The sequence below is a fragment of the Glossina fuscipes genome, unplaced genomic scaffold, assembly GCF_014805625.2.
Source record: "Glossina fuscipes isolate IAEA_lab_2018 unplaced genomic scaffold, Yale_Gfus_2 113, whole genome shotgun sequence".
Taxonomy (NCBI): Eukaryota; Metazoa; Arthropoda; class Insecta; order Diptera; family Glossinidae; genus Glossina; species Glossina fuscipes.
In genome coordinates this window covers 2,905,612-2,923,475 of record NW_023998456.1, presented here as the reverse complement: position 1 = coordinate 2,923,475, position 17,864 = coordinate 2,905,612, and the positions used below count along the sequence as shown (strand labels likewise).

The window sequence follows — 17,864 nt, the reverse complement described above, 5'->3', positions numbered from 1 at the left end:
AGATGTTTTTGTTCAGACAACTGGGTCCTGTAATCTGCAAGTCTAGTCTAGCTAGTTCAGGCTATCTAGTCCGATTGGGCTAACTATTCTAACCTCTTTCGTTCTAATAAAGTCAAAGTTTTTCTGCATAACAGTAACTTATATACGTAGTAGTAGTACATATGTACAAGGACATACAAGTATGGCGGCGCACTTTTGTTGTTGTATGCCGCCAATATGAACTATCGTATCGATGTAAATCAAAGTAGTAAAAAAAACAAAAAAGTAGTAATTTAGATGTATTATAGATTCATATTTTATTAAATATTTTATTCTAAACATTTTTTTGGCAAATAAAATTATCAAAAATAAAAATTATTATTCAAGTTGATGTAGCATGAGCTAAGATCATTATTGACGATGTTTCAATTCACAAAATTTAACGAAATTCATGCAAAATACGGCGAGATTTTCTCTCCACGATTTTTCGGATGTATTGAAAGCAACTCTGTGTTTTCTCCATTCTCCATAGATGGTACTTTTTTTATAAACCATGTGAATTTTGGAAAAAGAACCAGCCAACGGCTTTATGGGTATATATATATGGATATATATATATATATTTAAATTTATGTGCATAAGATTATTCAAAAGTTTTTTCCACGAAATAAAATCATTTATATTAAATGAAGCTAAGAAATTTGCGTTGAAAACAATAGGAAAATGGTGGCTATTTCTAAGATAAATTTCTTTTTTGACTTCCCATTTAAAAGTAATGTTAGTTGAATTAGTGAAAGTAAGATTTACTTTTCGTTTGCTTTAAAGGAAACCTTCAGAGTTTGATGATAGCTCTGAAGTATTTCTTTTAAAGCAGAACTGTTTTGCAGAGGTTGATGGGGCTCTAGACAACAGATTACAGTGTTCAAAAATTAATAAAAAAAGAAAAATAAAAAAAAGGAAATAAATAGAAACAAACCAAAAAAAATTAAATAAATAAAAGACGTAGCTTATATCATTTAGTTTTCAGTTATTATTAAATTAAAGGCCGCCAAGTCGAACGGCTGAAAGTGAAGTGACTGACACGGAGGCTCTTAAAGAAGTCTTAAGCAAATTAAGTACTTGCGACGAAATAGTCCAGATTAACTTCGATGAAGTTTTCACCAGCAAAAGGTTAATCTATAGCCGAGCTGAAGACGGGATGCTCGGCTGCGGACTATCGCCCAATGGGAAAACTATGGAGTACATATCAGTACTTATATTCGTCGCCAGAAGCTTACTGGCACCGTTCAACATCCTCCTACGTGCAACACCAGTCATCAGCCACAAAAGTAAATCCAGCGAATTAAACAATGTCATCAAGCTGACAGAGGAGATCGGACTAGATGTCCGAGCTGTCGTCTGCGACAGATCGAGGGCCAACAAGGAGACGACGAAACACTTTTTCAACGGCACGTATAAAAGCAAGCATATTTTATTATTGTTATTCATTACTTTGCTTCTTCACCAATGTGTGTTTGCCTGTACAGAAAACCGATTTTTTTCTTTCCAAGGTATATACACATACAGACAAGGCATATAAACATATGGAGAAATTGCGGCATACAACAACAAATGTGCGCAGCCATACTTGTAACTTGCATGAATTATAGTCAAAATATACTCTACAAACCGCTAACTTGCATAATTTATGATCAAAATAATTTATATTTACAAAACAATAAAATATTATAACCTCCAATTAAAAAATAAATCTTAACAAAAATATTAAACCTAAGTTAAAAGAAAATAATTTAACAGATATAGGTATACATAACCAAACTAACAAAGGTAAAAACAAAAAAAAATAGTAGAAAAATAATAGCAAATATAACTAGACATTAAAGGATAAGTTTGTTCTTTCGTAAATAATTTAATAGCATCTCTGAAAGGGAATTCCGCAAATACCAACTTCTTTGATCTGTATAAATGGGAAAAGGTTAGCTACTGTAAGTCTACTCAAATCGGCTAACTAGGTTTGCTTAAGGTGGAAAATTCGGTCTTTTTATACTAATTATTGACACCCGTTAGCTCACATTCGCTACTACAATCGTCTCCGGTTTGTCAACCCAAATTTGCTAATTCAGACTACTCCCGGTTGCTAATCCAGTCGCCTCAGCTTACTTTAGAGTGAAAAAATTTTGTATGTTTATTGGATACTCTCAACCTTTACAATTGTCGTAGAAAAATTGGTATAATCATGTCGTCTTCTGAAAGTCATTAAACATAACAAATATAACAAAACATAAACAAAATAAAAATGTTGCGGGAAGAATTTTTCTGAACGTTTGTTTAAATTCATCGAAATTCTTTTTTTTTTTTGTTGTCGTTTTGCTCAGAGTACTATTCAAGTTGAGAAATTCAGATTAACATATTTATTCTGCACTCATTGGGTCAGTACTCTGAAATTTGGTGTTTTCTGTTGGAATCTTGGATTGATTTACGATTCATGCCACAGAAAAAGGAAAATAATGTAGATGTCCACCACATATTGTTTTGAACTCACCTCTTTGTTTCTGTTGGAAGTCGAACCAGTAACAATACTTTACGTAATATTTAATTGTCGATTTTTGTTAATAATCAGTTGTTTTTCCTTTTTGATTTATATCCTTAATGGTGAAATTTTAATTTAAAAAAAAAAAAAAAATGCCGCTTAATTATATCGAACAATCCGGTGTAATTCATACACCTTCTCCTAATTGTAGTTTATGCAATAAAAATGTAAATACAAATAATTGTCATATTAAAACCGGTTGTGAGCATTTCTTTCATAAGAATTGTTTTAATAAATATATTGAAAACAATTCAAATTGTCCTCAATGTGGTGTCGCAGTGACATCACATTCCACAAAAAATAATCCGAACAGTCAAACACAAATGATTACTAGACAACAAACGCGTAATCAAAACGCAAATTTGGACGCCGAAACATTACAACCAGAACAAATAATAATAAATGTTGGGGTAACCGATGACGGAGAAAGTAGAATTAATAGATTAGTTACAGCTGCCGTGACCGCACAGCAAACGCAATTGTTTAGCGAGCTTAAGCTGCCAATGACTTCTTTTATTCAATCTAGCTTAGAAACGACATTTACAAATTTTAGTGCACAGGATTCTTTGTTATTCATGCCTAGATTTGAAACAAGACACAATATTTCTCAATTACCACCTGTACAAAGAAGTGAAGAAACTGTAAATCAATTATTAGGAATAAATAATTTAAATACTAATGAATGAAACTCACATCACGGATATAGCAATCAATCAACGAGGACCGTAAGTCGTGCATCCGACAAAATAGGCCAAATAATCTACAATTGGAAAATACGTTTTTCAGGTGGATTATCGGGCTTATCGGTCGAAGCTTTTTTGCATAGAGTAGTGGCTTTGACGAGGCAGATGCTCGGGGGAGACTTTAACTTATCGTGCAGACATGCCAGCATACTTTTTGATGGTAAGGCAGCGGATTAGTTTTGGCGTTACCATCGTTCAGTTTTGGAAGTTAAGTGAGCGTTGCATTGAAGGCTCAATATAGGGACACGCGTACTGACATGGATTATCGTGAATTAATCCGGGATAGGAAGCAGAAAACGGGGGAGAGCTTTGTCTCCTTTTATGAATCCATTCAGCATTTGGTAGATTGCTTAGACCAACCGAGTCCGGAAGTTACGTTAGTGGAAATCCTTCGAAGGAACCTGTTACCGGAAATAAAGCAGGAGATATTATATCTTCAAGTCTATTCGGTTGCACATTTGCGGTAAATTTGTAGAAAACGCGAATTATTTATGCAAAATTTGACCAAAAAGAACCCAGTTTTCAAAATAAACGCGTATCTGAAATAAATAAAGGAGATAGTGCTCAAGATGTTGTCAAGTGTACTGGAAAACTTGATGAACTTGGTCTAGTCTGCTGGAATTGTCAAAAGACTGGTCATCGTTATCATGATTGTTTTGCAGAACGAAATATCTTCTGTTATGGTTGCGGTACACCAAATGTATATAAACCAAAATATCAAAAATGTAACTTATCAAAAAACGTGACACCTCGTGCACAGAAATGTGCATGACAGCAAAAACGATAAATGCAATTATTGAAAAATTAACATCGGATGAAACACCGGTTTATCCATTGCATGTACAAATGTTAAACATGAATGGTAAAAATAAAATATCTCCAAAGAAAGAAAAATCGAAAAGAAGAATAAAGTTATTCTGGAAAAATGTTAAACAAATTCAGCGAAGTATTGTGTCATCTATTTTTGAAAGACCCAATGATGTTCGTCCTTATGCTGACGTTATACTATTCGGAAAGAAAATCAGTGGTTTACTAGATTCTGGCGCTTCGATCACTTGTATTGGGGATAAATTGGCTAAAACTTATTTAGAATCGGGCAAGCCTTTGAAGCGCGTAAAATCAACATTTCGAACTGCAGATGGTAATGTACAAAGTATTTCTGGATTTATAAAAACCGTTATTTCTTTTCGTGGTGTTGAAAAAGAGATTCAAATTTTTGTCGTTCCATCTTTATCGAAAACCTTATTCTTGGGGTATGATTTTTGGAAATTATTTGATTTAATGCCTTTAGGTTGTATTTCAGAAATTTCTACTGGTCTACCTAAGCCGGTAGAAACAGTCATATCGCGTGAGCTAAGCAGTTCACAACTGCAGCAATTACAGAACGTTATTAAAATATATCCTTCATTTGCTAAAGAAGGCTTAGGAAGGATAAATATTCTTAGTCATGCGATTGACGTTGGAAGTGCTAAGCCAATTAAGCAGAGGCATTACCCCGTATTCGCTGCAATTGAAAAAATGATATATGAAGAGGTTGATCGAATGTTGAAACTGGGCGTTATAGAGGAGTCTAACAGTGCGTGGAGTTCACCTTGCGTTTTAGTGCGTAAACCTGGGAAAAATCGGTTATGTTTATATCGTAGGAAGGTGAATGAAGTCACTGTTAAAGATACTTATCCCTTTCCCCATGTAGACGTCATACTTGGCAGATTACCTAAAGCCTCTTTTATCACTGCACTTGATCTTAAAGACGCCTTTTGGCAAAAACCGCTAGATAATGATTCTAGAGACAAAACAGCGTTTACTGTTCCAGGAAGACCATTGTATCAATTCACTGTTATGCCATTTGGGCTTTGTAATGCCCCTCAAACCATGTCCAGGTTAATGGATAAAGTGGTACCAGCTCATCTGAAAGATGAAATATTTGTATATTTAGATGATCTACTTGTAGTATCGGACACATTTCAGCGCCATATTGAAGTTCTGACTCTATTAGCGAAATTGCTTAGGAATGCCGGTTTAACTTTAAATGTTGAGAAGAGTAAGTTCTGTGTGGAAGAAGTTAAATATTTAGGACACATAATTGGTAAAGGTGTTATTCGCACGGACCCAGATAAAATTTCTGCAATTACAAATTATCCTGTTCCTAAAACTGTAAAAGGAATTCGTAGATTCCTTGGCATGAGTGGGTGGTACAGAAAATTTATCGAAAACTATGTAACTATTTGCGCTCTATTAACTGATCTGACTAAGAACAAGAAGAGATTCGCGTGGAATGATGCAGCTCAAAAGGCATTTCAAGATTTAAAATGTTTATTAAGTTCTGCACCTGACTTACATAGTGCAGATTTTACCAAGCCGTTTTTAATACATTGTGACGCAAGTCAGACCGGTGTTGGGAGCGTACTAGTTCAACTAAATGCTGAAGACGATGAAGTACCTATTGCATTTATGTCCAGAAAGCTAAAAAAAGCTCAAAGGAATTACTCGGTTAGCTGCCATTCTTAGTGTTAAAAAATTTAGGGCATGTATCGAAGGCCACGAATTTACTACAGTTACCGATCACGCATCCCTAAAGTGGCTTATGTCTCAAACGGATTTAAACTCCCGAATAGCAAGATGGGTTTTAAAACTAGAGGCTTTTAAATTTAAAATTGGTCATCGAAAGGGAGTCAGCATATCATTCCCGACGTTCTCTCACATATTAATTCAGACGATGAGAATTCCGCAGACTTACTAGATAATATTCCACAAAATTGTTATGTAAATAGCTTAACAGCTGATGATACTGGACTGTTTGTGGATCTAAATTCACCTCATTTTAAAACAGAGGATTATCGAGCCCTAATTCAGAGCATTGAAGGAAATGCTAATAAACTGCCGGACGTAAAAATACTAGATGGATTTGTGTACAAGCGAACTCAACACGAAGTAGGTGAGCAATTACATGACGATTTATGTTGGAAGTTATGGATTCCAAATACGATGATTAATGAGATTATTTACAAGGCACACAATGATCGACTGTCTTCACATTTAGGAATAATCAAAACGATAGAATGAATTCGACGACTTTACTATTGGCCTAGCTTGGGTATTGACGTAAAAAATCATATAAATGGGTGCGATATTTGTAAAATGACAAAACACCCTAATTATATTATACGACCACCCATGGGCAAAACTACTATGACCCACAGGATTTTTCAAGGTCCTTATCCCCGAAGTAGGACAGGTAATATTGGGATATTTGTAGTTGTAGGCCACTAATCGAAATTTCCTTTCCTAAAGGCTGTTAAAGAACTAACCACTGATGCAATTTGCAAATTTTTAGAAGAAGAAATTTTTCACGTTTTTGGAGTACCCGAAATTATCGTATCAGATAATGGTGTACAATTTAAAGAATTGGTTAATAAATATAATATTACTCACACTTTTACAGCTGTTCATTCACCTCAGGCTAACGCATCGGAACGTGTTAATCGAACTGTTATTGCTGCAATTAGAGCTTATGTCTACGTAGGTCAAAAAAATTGGGATGAAATGCGTAGTCAAGTTGCTTGTGTGATCAAGCGCTCACTCTGCGATTGGGACTGAGCCTTATTATATCACATTTGGCCAACATATGATTACAAACGCAAAATGTTATGTATTAATTAAACAAGCGAAAATAATGGAAGACGGGACTGCAAATTTCTCCAAGGAAGATTCCTTAAATATCATCCGGAAACAAGCTTGTAATCATATTGAAAAGCAGTTTAAAAAAAATGAGAAAAATTACAATCTGAGAACTAAGGTGGTAACTTATAGGGAAGGACAAGAGGTATTCAGAAGGAATTTTAGACATTCTAATTTTGAAAAAGGACAATGTTCTAAATTCCCTCCTTTATTTATAAAAGCAAGGGTAAAGAAAAAGTTAGGTAATTCATACTATGAACTGGAGAATTTAGGAGGTAAATATATTGGGACTTATCACGCAAAAGATATACGTCAGTGAAGATCATCTTTGTGGCAAATTTTTTGTTGCCCCAAAGCTGATTCTTCGTGGGGGGATTGTAATCGACACAAAGGAGGAAAATAAGGTTTTTTTTGTCAAAAAAAAAAAAAGAAGAAAAAAAAAAAGTTTTACGATTGGGACGGAGGTTGTGTTTTTTTTTTGAGAAAAGAAAAATAAAAAAAAAATTCCGACCATACACCTGAGAAGGTGTGCAAATGTGTCACCTGAAATTTTACTTTGATATTTGAAATCCCATCTTTAGTGCGAAACGATTTCCTGTGGATGACGGAGGGGCGAGGTAAAAGTAGTATGGTTAGGGCATAGATTTATATTAGTCAAAAGTTTTTTTCAAAATTTTTATTATTATTATTATTATTATTAAGTTCGCCAGAGAAATAAATTCTAAGACTAAACTCTTAAAAGCACTAGCATCTAAGGCTATCGGCCTTTATTAAAAACTCTACCGCACTTGGGATTTGAATCCACGACCACTGAGTTGCTAGTCGAGACTCTTGCCTACTCGGCCACCCAGGCGGATCAAAATTTTTTAGTAAGCACGTTTTATTTAAAATAATGAAATATTGTAGCGAAGCAAGAACCTATCACGTATCTGAATACATTTTATTTGGACCCACCCCATCCGACGAACCAGGCCGGAAAACATGTGACCAAAAAAAAAAGTAAAAATGAACAATAACATCTGTGCATAGGTTGAAATCCCGAATCGTTACAATACCCGCTGCTTATGCAAGCCTGCCTCACAGGTAAAATTGACCGAGTTAAGAACAAGTTTCTAGAAAGTGGATTTTTCCTTTAATTTGTGTTAAAAAAAATTGTAAAGCAAAAACATACGTAAAATCTTAACTTACCCGAGTTGCTAGGGAATATTACTGTGACTGCGATATAAATCTCCACCGCATTTAATGACTGCATTATGAGGCCACAAAGTTGATTTATTCCAATTTGGCATTGGGCTGGTTGATTATCTCCAGTAAAGTGTATGGTATCTTAAGTAACATCGTCTTTGAATAATAGCTGAATGTTTTACAAATTTTATTTCAAATGAAAAAAACGAAACAATTTAACGGAAAGTAAGCATTGAACGGTGGTAAGATACCTGTCATGTATTTATATATTTATTCCTGGGAAATTTCGGTTGTACTTTTTTATTAAAAAAAATATTATTATTTTTTTTTCTTTTTGGCTTCTTGAGTAGAGATGGATTAAGCCAATAGATTTGTGGCTTATATGTCCAAACAAAATAATTAGGTATTACAAATTTCCAGTTCTTTGTTACATTTTGCAACGTTTTGCTTCAAAGCATATGCTCTTAGACAACAGCCCTGCATTTAGATGTAAACAAGAAACAGCTGTTCTCAGTATAAAATTAATTTTAGCAAAAAGTTGTCGAAGGTCTTTTGTTCTTTATTATGTTAAAATATGTTTTACTTAGTGAATTATTTTTTATAACTGCACAAACAGCGACTTATGACTGTTCAAATTTATTAATGGGTCAATATTTATGTCCGGACCCTAGTAAAAATCAAATTGATCAGAAAACCCAGCAATACGTAGGATGTGATAAATCTGGAATTGCTAAAGGTGGCGAGCTATACCCCTTATGTCTCAAAAAAATGTTAACTATTGTCAATGCGTTTTTTTTTAGTTTGGTGCATCGCAGCTGAAGGTATTGAATGTGAGACTACCGGTAACAATACTTTTACAAATGATATGCCATGTAAATGGACGTACGTGTTATATTTCTAGCATTTTTCAAACGAATAATACGTTTTTAAAATTTCAGTAATGGCTACCATTTGGATACCGTTCTGTTACTTTCCGTATTTACGGGCATGTTTGGTTTGGATCGTTTCTATTTGGGCTACTATGGCATAGGCTTATTAAAAGTTAGCACATTGGGCGGTTTCTTTATTGGCCAATTAGTCGATATTATTTTGATTGCTTTACAAATTGTACGACCCGCAGATGGCTCTTATTACATTATACCATATTATGGAGCTGTTGTTGAAATCATACGAAGCGATAATGAAACTTACCGTGTCCCTAAGGATGACTGGTGAATTATTACTTATAATTGGGTAGTTTGTTGAGAAAAAGGACTGAAATGTTTGTTTATTACTTTTAATTTGATCGCTATATTAATAATCATATGTAATTTGCTTTATTTGTAATCATTTGATTTTGTTTTTAGATAATATGCAAGAATTTCCAACGAAAAGAACAAACTTAGTCCTATTGTTTGTATTGAATTACTCAGAGTTGTTTATTCGAATTGTTCTATTTTATTGCCCGGTCAGATAAGCCTCTGAACGTCATGAAAACTTTGGCGTTAAGCGTACATAGTATCTCTGATTTACTCCTTTTTTTAACTTGTGAGATTTTTAGGGACACTGGTGACTACTTGCAGTAATTAAAATAATTTATAAACAGTGAAATAAACTAAAATCAACTGTGGAAAGTACTCTCTTAACACGTCTGGGAAATAGCTTTCAATATTAATTTTACGGATACGCAAAGAACCATTTGGTTAGACTAGCTTGGAAATTTATTTTCTTTAAAATTTCATATGAAAACATATGTCTAAACAAAATTTCTATATTTAAATCAAATACCGATGATATGCGAACCAAGCATTATATGCTTCTAGTACCCGATAAACTGAGCAGAAGACAGAATTAACACCAAAACAATCAGAAAATTTCGTGGGCTTTTCTGTAGATATTTGAAAGTTGTGCGTGCGGACGGGATTCATTTTTATGTATAACTATATATAAATGTATAAAATAGCTTTCCACGGTCGAGAATGTTTGCATTGTTGGGGAAATTTCTCATGGTCGGGGATCTGCATTTATTGAAAGGAACTCTGTGTATTTCTGTAGGAATTCTTTTTACGAAACTATATAAAGGGAAGGACCAGATGAGGGCTTTTAGCCGTTTTAGCGAAAGTTCAACTCAATGCAATTCAATCAGTTTCAACAAAGCAATTTCGCAAGTACAGAAAGAAGTTGCAAAAAATGAATAATTGCGAAAATATAAAGAGAGGAAAAAAAAAGTTTAAAAAATACAACATGAAATTGAAACATTTGCATAAAACTGAAGTAACAAAAAACCCAAAAAATATTAAAATTATAAATTTGATTTTAAACAAAGTTATAAAATAATATATATTGGCGGTAACTGCATTTACATCGTTCATTTAAAATATATTTCATGTATTGATAAGGAGATCCAGCTAAGATTCACATACTTATTCTGGAAATCTCTTTGGTGTCTCCGTTGTTTCTAGCAATTGAAAAATGAAAGAAGAAAAGATTCATCGGGGAAAGGTGATTGTACCTGTCAAGATATTTAAAAAAAAAAGCGTTGAATTCAATTTCTAAGATAGGAAATAAAATATGAAATATGCAAAGAATAATTTTATTGGTAAGGAATCACAGGATTAAAAAAAAAAATACAATGACTCTCAGCGCTTTTCACCTCTTTAACGTTACACTGACTGTTTCCTGTAATTGTGTTGAAATATATTCTTATATAAAATGCATTTAATTTTAAATTAATGTGAAATTCTGAACGAATTAAGCAACAAAGCCTTCACTTTTTTCAAGTTATTGGTGCTTAACTTTTGTATGATCTCTCCATGTTAATCTTTTGTCAATATGTAAGCCAAGATATTTTAGGCAGTTGTCAGCCGTTATTGCGACTCAAAAAAAAAAAAATGCACGAAACATTTGCGGTATGTCTGGATGAAAATAGACATTTGCCTTGTCATCTGTGATAATGAAACTAAGCTTAATTCGATCCAAATTCTATTACAACAACTTTTAGTTTATTGTGGAAATGCCCGTAAAATCAGCCACGTAGTAAATTGGCCCGTTTAATCTACCAATTTCTCTCTTTGAGTAATGGTGCCTTCACAGCAATTAGAAAGAAAAGAATGAATGTATTCTCCGCTAGAAGAAGCAATAGAAAAGAATTTAACACTGGACTTGGAAACATCACAAAAAGTATGTTTGACTTTCAAAGCGGATTTTAAAGCCCTCTAACGCCGCCGGGATATACAAGGGCCATGTTGAGGTCTGTAAAAAAATTACAGACTCGGGCATGTCTAATACGGAATGTCATGATTTCTTCCGAAAACAATTTAAATTTGACGACGTCGAAAGTTATCAATTGCAACTGATAGATGCCATTTACATGGAGGCTTTCAAAACGTCAACTGAGCCCCCCGAACAATATACAATGTACAATTGTTGTCAAGTTTATTTCTCTAATGATTTCAATGTCTTTACAATGATGAGAATGAAGTGTCTTTGGTTTGAATACCTAAAAAATTTTTATCCAGTTTTTTCTATTAAATTTCCGCAAGTCTGCTACTTTTTACGAATGTCTTTGATCCGTTAATTGTATCCCAACAATATAACGCGACAATAGAACATTTCTGTCTTTAAGATCAACAACTCAACATTCTTTGCTCAGCATTCTGTGCTTTGTACGCATACATTGACAATTGTTTTATTTTTTTCTTTTGTTTTTGTATGAAGCCTATTTGCAACTGCGTCTTATAACAGCCATCGAATATGTAGAAGTGCTTCAATTATGTTGCAACAATATAGAGCAATCCCGGTATACTTCCTTATAGGCTTTTCTTATTGATTTCTCAATCTTTAATATTTAATGAGAAAAAGAAAAAAAAAGAACAGACAGTTCCACCCGCTCATCTATACGCCGAGTAGTCTGCATTGAAGGTATTCTTTTTGTAATTGTCAGATGTGTCGATTAGCTAGAGTTTCTTTCAACGGCATAGGTGTTACTGGATTTTCCATTAGCTTTAAAAAATTACTTTTTTTTGGCAAACACATTTTGTATTTTGTATCCCTTTTTTGTACAGCTTGAATCACATACTTGCGCACGAACGAACGGAATAAATGAAAGAAATTTAAGAATTTTTGAGACTATCTCATATTTTCATAGTCAGGAATGCTTTCGATGAAAAAAATTATATGCGAAGAATAAGATATGATTGCACGATCCATTTTTCATTCGAATTTTAACTTTTCAATTTATTTATCAAACTCATTTACCATAAACTAATAAGAAGTTTAGCATGTGGAGCAGAAAATGCAAGGAATATTGTGCTTTTCTGCGATATTTTACATAGCATTGATATTTTAAACACTTCAATGCTTTGAAAGGCAAAACATGTTTCTAGTGGTACATCATAATTTACCCAAATGTTAGAGTATTCGTATAACTACAAAGCCTATAAAGCTTATCAAGTCATGGTCGCTGAATCCTAATAAAACGTTGCCGGAATATTTTTTCCGCGATCTAAGATATAACGACATTTCCTGTGTTATTTTATATCTCTTTCCACTCCCAAGGTAAACTCTCAACAGTCTATTAACATCCTGCAATTTCTTTGTGTATAGAATGTTTCGATAGGGATTTCTTTACTTTGCATCCTCAGACTTCTTTCCTTATGCCCGGCCTAAGTAAACGGCCTAAGTTTACGGTAAAACGCGTTATAAAAAGATTTTAAAAATGTCAGTAGTAACCAATACTTTTTACTCTTTTTTATATCAAATATAATAATAATTTTATGAAAAAAAGAAACATTTTAAATTTTGAAAATGTTTGGGATTTTTTGAATTTGCTGAAAAATAAATTCAGTTAAACTGACTTCAAACAAAGCAGAATTTGTTGAGTTTGCTGTACATTCCTCTCTCTTGCTGGGACTGTATTATAAAATTATATATTCGAGTACAAGGGTATTATATACAAGGGTATATATATTAATATAATATTTTGTATTTAACATCTTTGGTTTATTTCTGACCGCGTATAAAATTTGCCGCCAACTGAAAATGATTCTCAATAATTCCAAACATGTGAGAATAAGCGTCCACCTTGTTTACAATAATATTTTCTACCTGTTCACTGTTCGTATATACACACGTACTTATGTGTACAAATGTGGTGTTTATTCGCTTAATAGAACAGAATATGCTTAGCTAGTATATTAGATTTCTTGGTAATTTCCTTGCTCTTCTATGCATATCGTGGCGCTCAATAAAAATATGCATACATTTCCAATTAGCGTAAGATTCTGAACCTGTTTAGTTTTATTCCTTTGTTTTTCTGATTTCATTACAATCACCAACTTTTAGCTGGTAATTATGCCACATACTAAGTTTGAATTTGTTATGAATGTATTTTTATTTGATGACCTTGGATCAAGTTTGAAAATGCTCGGGATAAGCTACCTGTTAAATCCACAGGACAAATAGAATACCTTCAATCAAGAGCCCTAAAGACAGTTGATAAACATTTTCAGGTACATTCTATGAGTAATCGTAAAGATCAAAGCTCGTTTACTCGTTCGTTAAGCTAGAGGGTGAAATTAATTTTTTTTTTCTTTATTGTTATCGTATTCCTATCAAAAGTTGGATCTTCATATTGAACGCATGCTAATAGTATTGATACTTAACAATGTCGTAACTTCATTATTAGTTATATGATTATTTTATCATTTCGTGTATCGCATCGACGGTTGCACAACAGCCGATCGTCAAAGATCTTTAAGACAGCATTCTTAACATTTATTTAGAAAAAATCACTACATAATAATATTTCCGCGTACTAAATTGATGTCATTTGTATGAAAAAGAAGTGGCATGCAGTTCCGCACTTCATATACGAATTCTCACGAAAAGTGAAGTACGTAAACTGTTCATCTATTCGTCTGCCCAACTGCGTGTAGTATCTGCGATAAATGTTCTCCTGTTCGCGAAAATTAAGACATCGCCTACAAATTTCGAAATCTTAACCGATCAAATTACCCGCCTACAACGTCCGTACGCCTATGCAACAAAAACTGTCAGCTCATTTGCTTACTGTGTTTTTTTTTTGTTTGTAACTTACGAAAAAGAAGAAATCCGCGGGCCCTCTACAAAGAAAAACAATTTTATGGAATAGATTTATGTTTTTTAAAACTTACTCCTTTATCAAGATTTCGGCAAACTGTAAAGATAGACCTTGCACTTTTGATTAGTATTTTCACCAAATAAACCTCCAAGTATCACTTGTATGCCATTGGCGGCATTGATGGCTTTACCGCGACAACTGACTAGATATATTAATAGCTTTTGGCCAACTCTGCCACAACAATGTATAGTTTTACGCTTTAACTGAGCAGCATTGTTACCAGAGAATAAGATGTACAACGGCATAGTTACGATGTGATCTGTAAAATCAATCATCGTGCTGAGCTCAGCCAAAGCTGGAGTTGCAACACTGAAGCGGGTATCAGCGGAAGCCACTATCAATAATACGAAGATCTCTTTATCTGTAAATATTCCCGCACAGATAAAGCGTACTATACCTTTTCTGATCTGCACGGAACAAAATTTCAAAAACGTATCATCATTTTCTTCTTTAAAATATAAACCTTTTCTAAATCTTCTGCCTTCCATTTATTAATCATAAGACGTTTAAAGGCATACGGGCTTTAACCCGCCGGAACATCCCGATCTTGAGTGAAACCGTAGGGCAACAATAATACATCTTGCGATAAGTGTAAGAAGTTGCGCTTTAAAGCTGTTTTATTGTCCAGTTTTAAAAAATTCTTGCGTTACCCGGGATCGTCAGGTGAAAGCAAGTCTCCCAAATCCACTAACACCAACATAAAAAGCCTAAATTGCAGACAATAAAGATCTCTTATTTATTCTGATCAACATAAATAAGTCAAATTATGAGAACTAAAGATTTCTTACTTATCCTGATAGTTTTCCAATTTTTCTTCATAGCTTACTACTTTAGCAGCTAGAGAACTAGGTCGCTCAAGCGTTAAATGAGGATAGCCCATCGTTATAAATATTATAGCAAGATTTTGTAAAAAGGGTGTATTGGAGTTTGATATTGATCGATTAATGCTTCTACCGGTATTTGTATTTGAGGTCTAGATGTAATCCGACGTTTGATATGAGTGAGAACTTCCACGACCTAAAAATTATAAACTTCATAGGGCATCATTTTGACATCATTAAATAATTTATTCACCTTATTGCGGACATTTTCATGTGCCGGAAAACGTATTTCTTTCGGCAAACAAAAGACAGTGCAAAGCAACTTACCTCATTATTTTGGCAGTATACTATACGACCAGAAAAGTATACTGTACGACCAGAAAAGTATATCATATTATATATATTACAAGCAAGGAGTGTTAAAAGCGAACGTAGATTTACATAAGTATTTACCTTTTCAACGTTGTCAGCGCGGAGAAAGCGTGAATTCATTCCCAATTTCAGATCTAAAATCGAAAAAAAATAGCTATGTGGCGATATGATCTTCAAAAACACTGGAATCAAAAAACGTCCTACACGTGCCTCTAGTTTCTCGTCTGTTTGCACAACACAAGCGCAATAGAACGTGTTCTAAAAGTTCTGTAATATACAAAAAAACAAATTGCGATTTTAAATTTAATAGAAAATATAAAAGTTCTTATAAAAATTTCTACCAATTTCTTGAGTAGGTGTTGACATTTTAAATTTAATATGCTTTGTATGCACATTTGAAATGTGAATTCAACCAAAAACGTGGATTGCACTCCGGAGCGCGAAATTGTGCTGACATAGCCTTACATCAAAAAAACTTACGCCAAAAAAACCTATACCAAAATGATGGATGATGGATTACCGCTTGCCGCACTTAAATCGAGAGAGGCAATCTTGTAAGAAGCCAACTGCTGTCGTGATTATCGCCTTGTTTTTTTTTTTTTGGGGTACAGTTGATTGTCGCCAAGCGACTAATCATGTACCATTGTAGCCAACTTTTCCATGTTCACATTTTGTTTCATCTACGTACCACTGTCAATAGAAATATTTTGGGGTGGCAATGCTTTCCAATTCTGCCAATTTTTTTTTAATAACTATGTGTTTTCATATATACAATGAAAGAAGATAACGGTTTCTGCAAATTAGCAGAAATTTTGCAGATGCAAACGCGCATTTTTTCCATACATTCGATCATTTTAATATCGCCCACGCATCAAGCAACATTAACAAGTGAGTTTAAAATATTGAATGTTAAAAAAAAAAATTTAAGGAAAGTGGCATATAGATCAAGCAACGACAATCATGAAGTAAGAAGTGAATAATTTTTATTCCTGAGTTTTGTTGAACTTTTTAAGGATATTAAATTTTTTTTTGGCTCGGTATTTATATAATTTTCTTTAAGAGTTAATTTGTGTCGCAGAGTTTTTGTGGTTAAAAAAAATGGTTTCCGTCTCCTTTACAATGGGTATACGCAATATCATAAATTGGCCTCATACAGTAGTAGGTGGAGTCCCCTTTTCCTTAAAGCAGTTTCTCCCCCCACAATTCTTTCTGATATGTATAAGTTCCAACTTCCAAACATTGCTTAGATGATTGATAAAGTTCTGTACCGGTACGGGTATTAAATGATTTTTGATCGTAAAAGAAATTCTTTATATATATATATATATATATCACACACCTAATAAGTCTAGAAATATTAACCTCATTGTTAATCGGGTTATTATCTACTCACGAAAATCCTCCTCCTATTTAAGTACGATTTAAGTGAATTTAAATTAATGTTAACTTTTCCAAAGCTTTTCAGACGATTTAATTCATGAATTTCTTCTTTTTGCTCCTCTTAGCATGATGATGGCATTTGTCTTAGTTCTCGATACTTGTGAATTACCAAGGTTTACTAAATAGGGTTTGGAGAATGGATATTAGCTTAGAATCTCACAACCTCGATATGTCGTTTAACTATCTAGCCGTCCGTTTGTTTACCCTTAAAAATTGACGCACTTAGTTAAAAGCTTGAGCATCACACGGTCTTAGAGTCAAATTTATAAACCGGTCGTAACACTAAACATGCTCTGTTTAAAAGTACGGCCTCGAAAGGGGTAAAAACTTATAATATTTTAATTAATTATTGTTGAAGCCATCTTAGGTCTCTTATAGATAGATATCTATTTAACTTTTAGTCAGCCCGTTTTGGCTTTGTAGTTAGTTTCATATCAGCGGCTTGGGTAAAAAACATTTTTGCTGTTACGCTGGAAAGTTTCGAAATTTAGCATGAGAGAATTTGGAATTGGATTGACCTAAGCATAATCTTAACCTTTTCAATATCTGCCGCTACCTAGTCTGTTTAATAAATTATGCAAATGATGTTAAATCACTGCCCGCGAACCACGAAAATGAAATTTTTGTTAAAGCTTTGGCGGCATATGATATAGAAGCTGAGCGAGATAGAAAGGAAAAATCATAAATGCAACTGCTTTACTTGTGAAAGAGCAAAACGATGCCAAGATTCTCAAAAATAAAATGCATAAGCAAGTGGGCTTTTGGTTCCCCGTACCGACGTATTACCACCTTCTTATAAATTATTAATATCTTTTTTTGGTGGGTTTACATTGTTCTTCATTGGACAACCAAAATAAAATGGCTGCTGTTGTTATTATTAAATGTCAAAAAGGTTATATGCATATATTCTTATTAAT

General features: G+C 33.6%; 1 protein-coding gene across 1 annotated transcript; it reads left to right on the top strand.

Annotated features, from left to right (window-relative positions):
* Positions 1-8,730: 8,730 nt before the first annotated feature.
* On the top strand, positions 8,731-9,487 carry LOC119639779 (TM2 domain-containing protein CG10795). Its single transcript, XM_038037434.1, has 3 exons — positions 8,731-8,911; positions 8,976-9,057; positions 9,114-9,487. The coding sequence occupies exons 1-3, from the start codon at positions 8,740-8,742 to the stop codon at positions 9,388-9,390; spliced, it is 531 nt and encodes a 176-aa protein (XP_037893362.1). The 5' UTR covers positions 8,731-8,739; the 3' UTR covers positions 9,391-9,487.
* Positions 9,488-17,864: the final 8,377 nt, after the last annotated feature.

Coding starts and splice junctions, on each gene's coding strand:
- LOC119639779 (XM_038037434.1), top strand. CDS start 8,740: ATGTTAAAATATGTTTTACTTAGTGAATTATTTTTTATAACTGCACAA. Junction 8,912..8,975: donor TAAATCTGGAATTGCTAAAG/GTGGCGAGCTAT, acceptor GTTTTTTTTTAG/TTTGGTGCATCGCAGCTGAA. Junction 9,058..9,113: donor GATATGCCATGTAAATGGAC/GTACGTGTTATA, acceptor TTAAAATTTCAG/TAATGGCTACCATTTGGATA.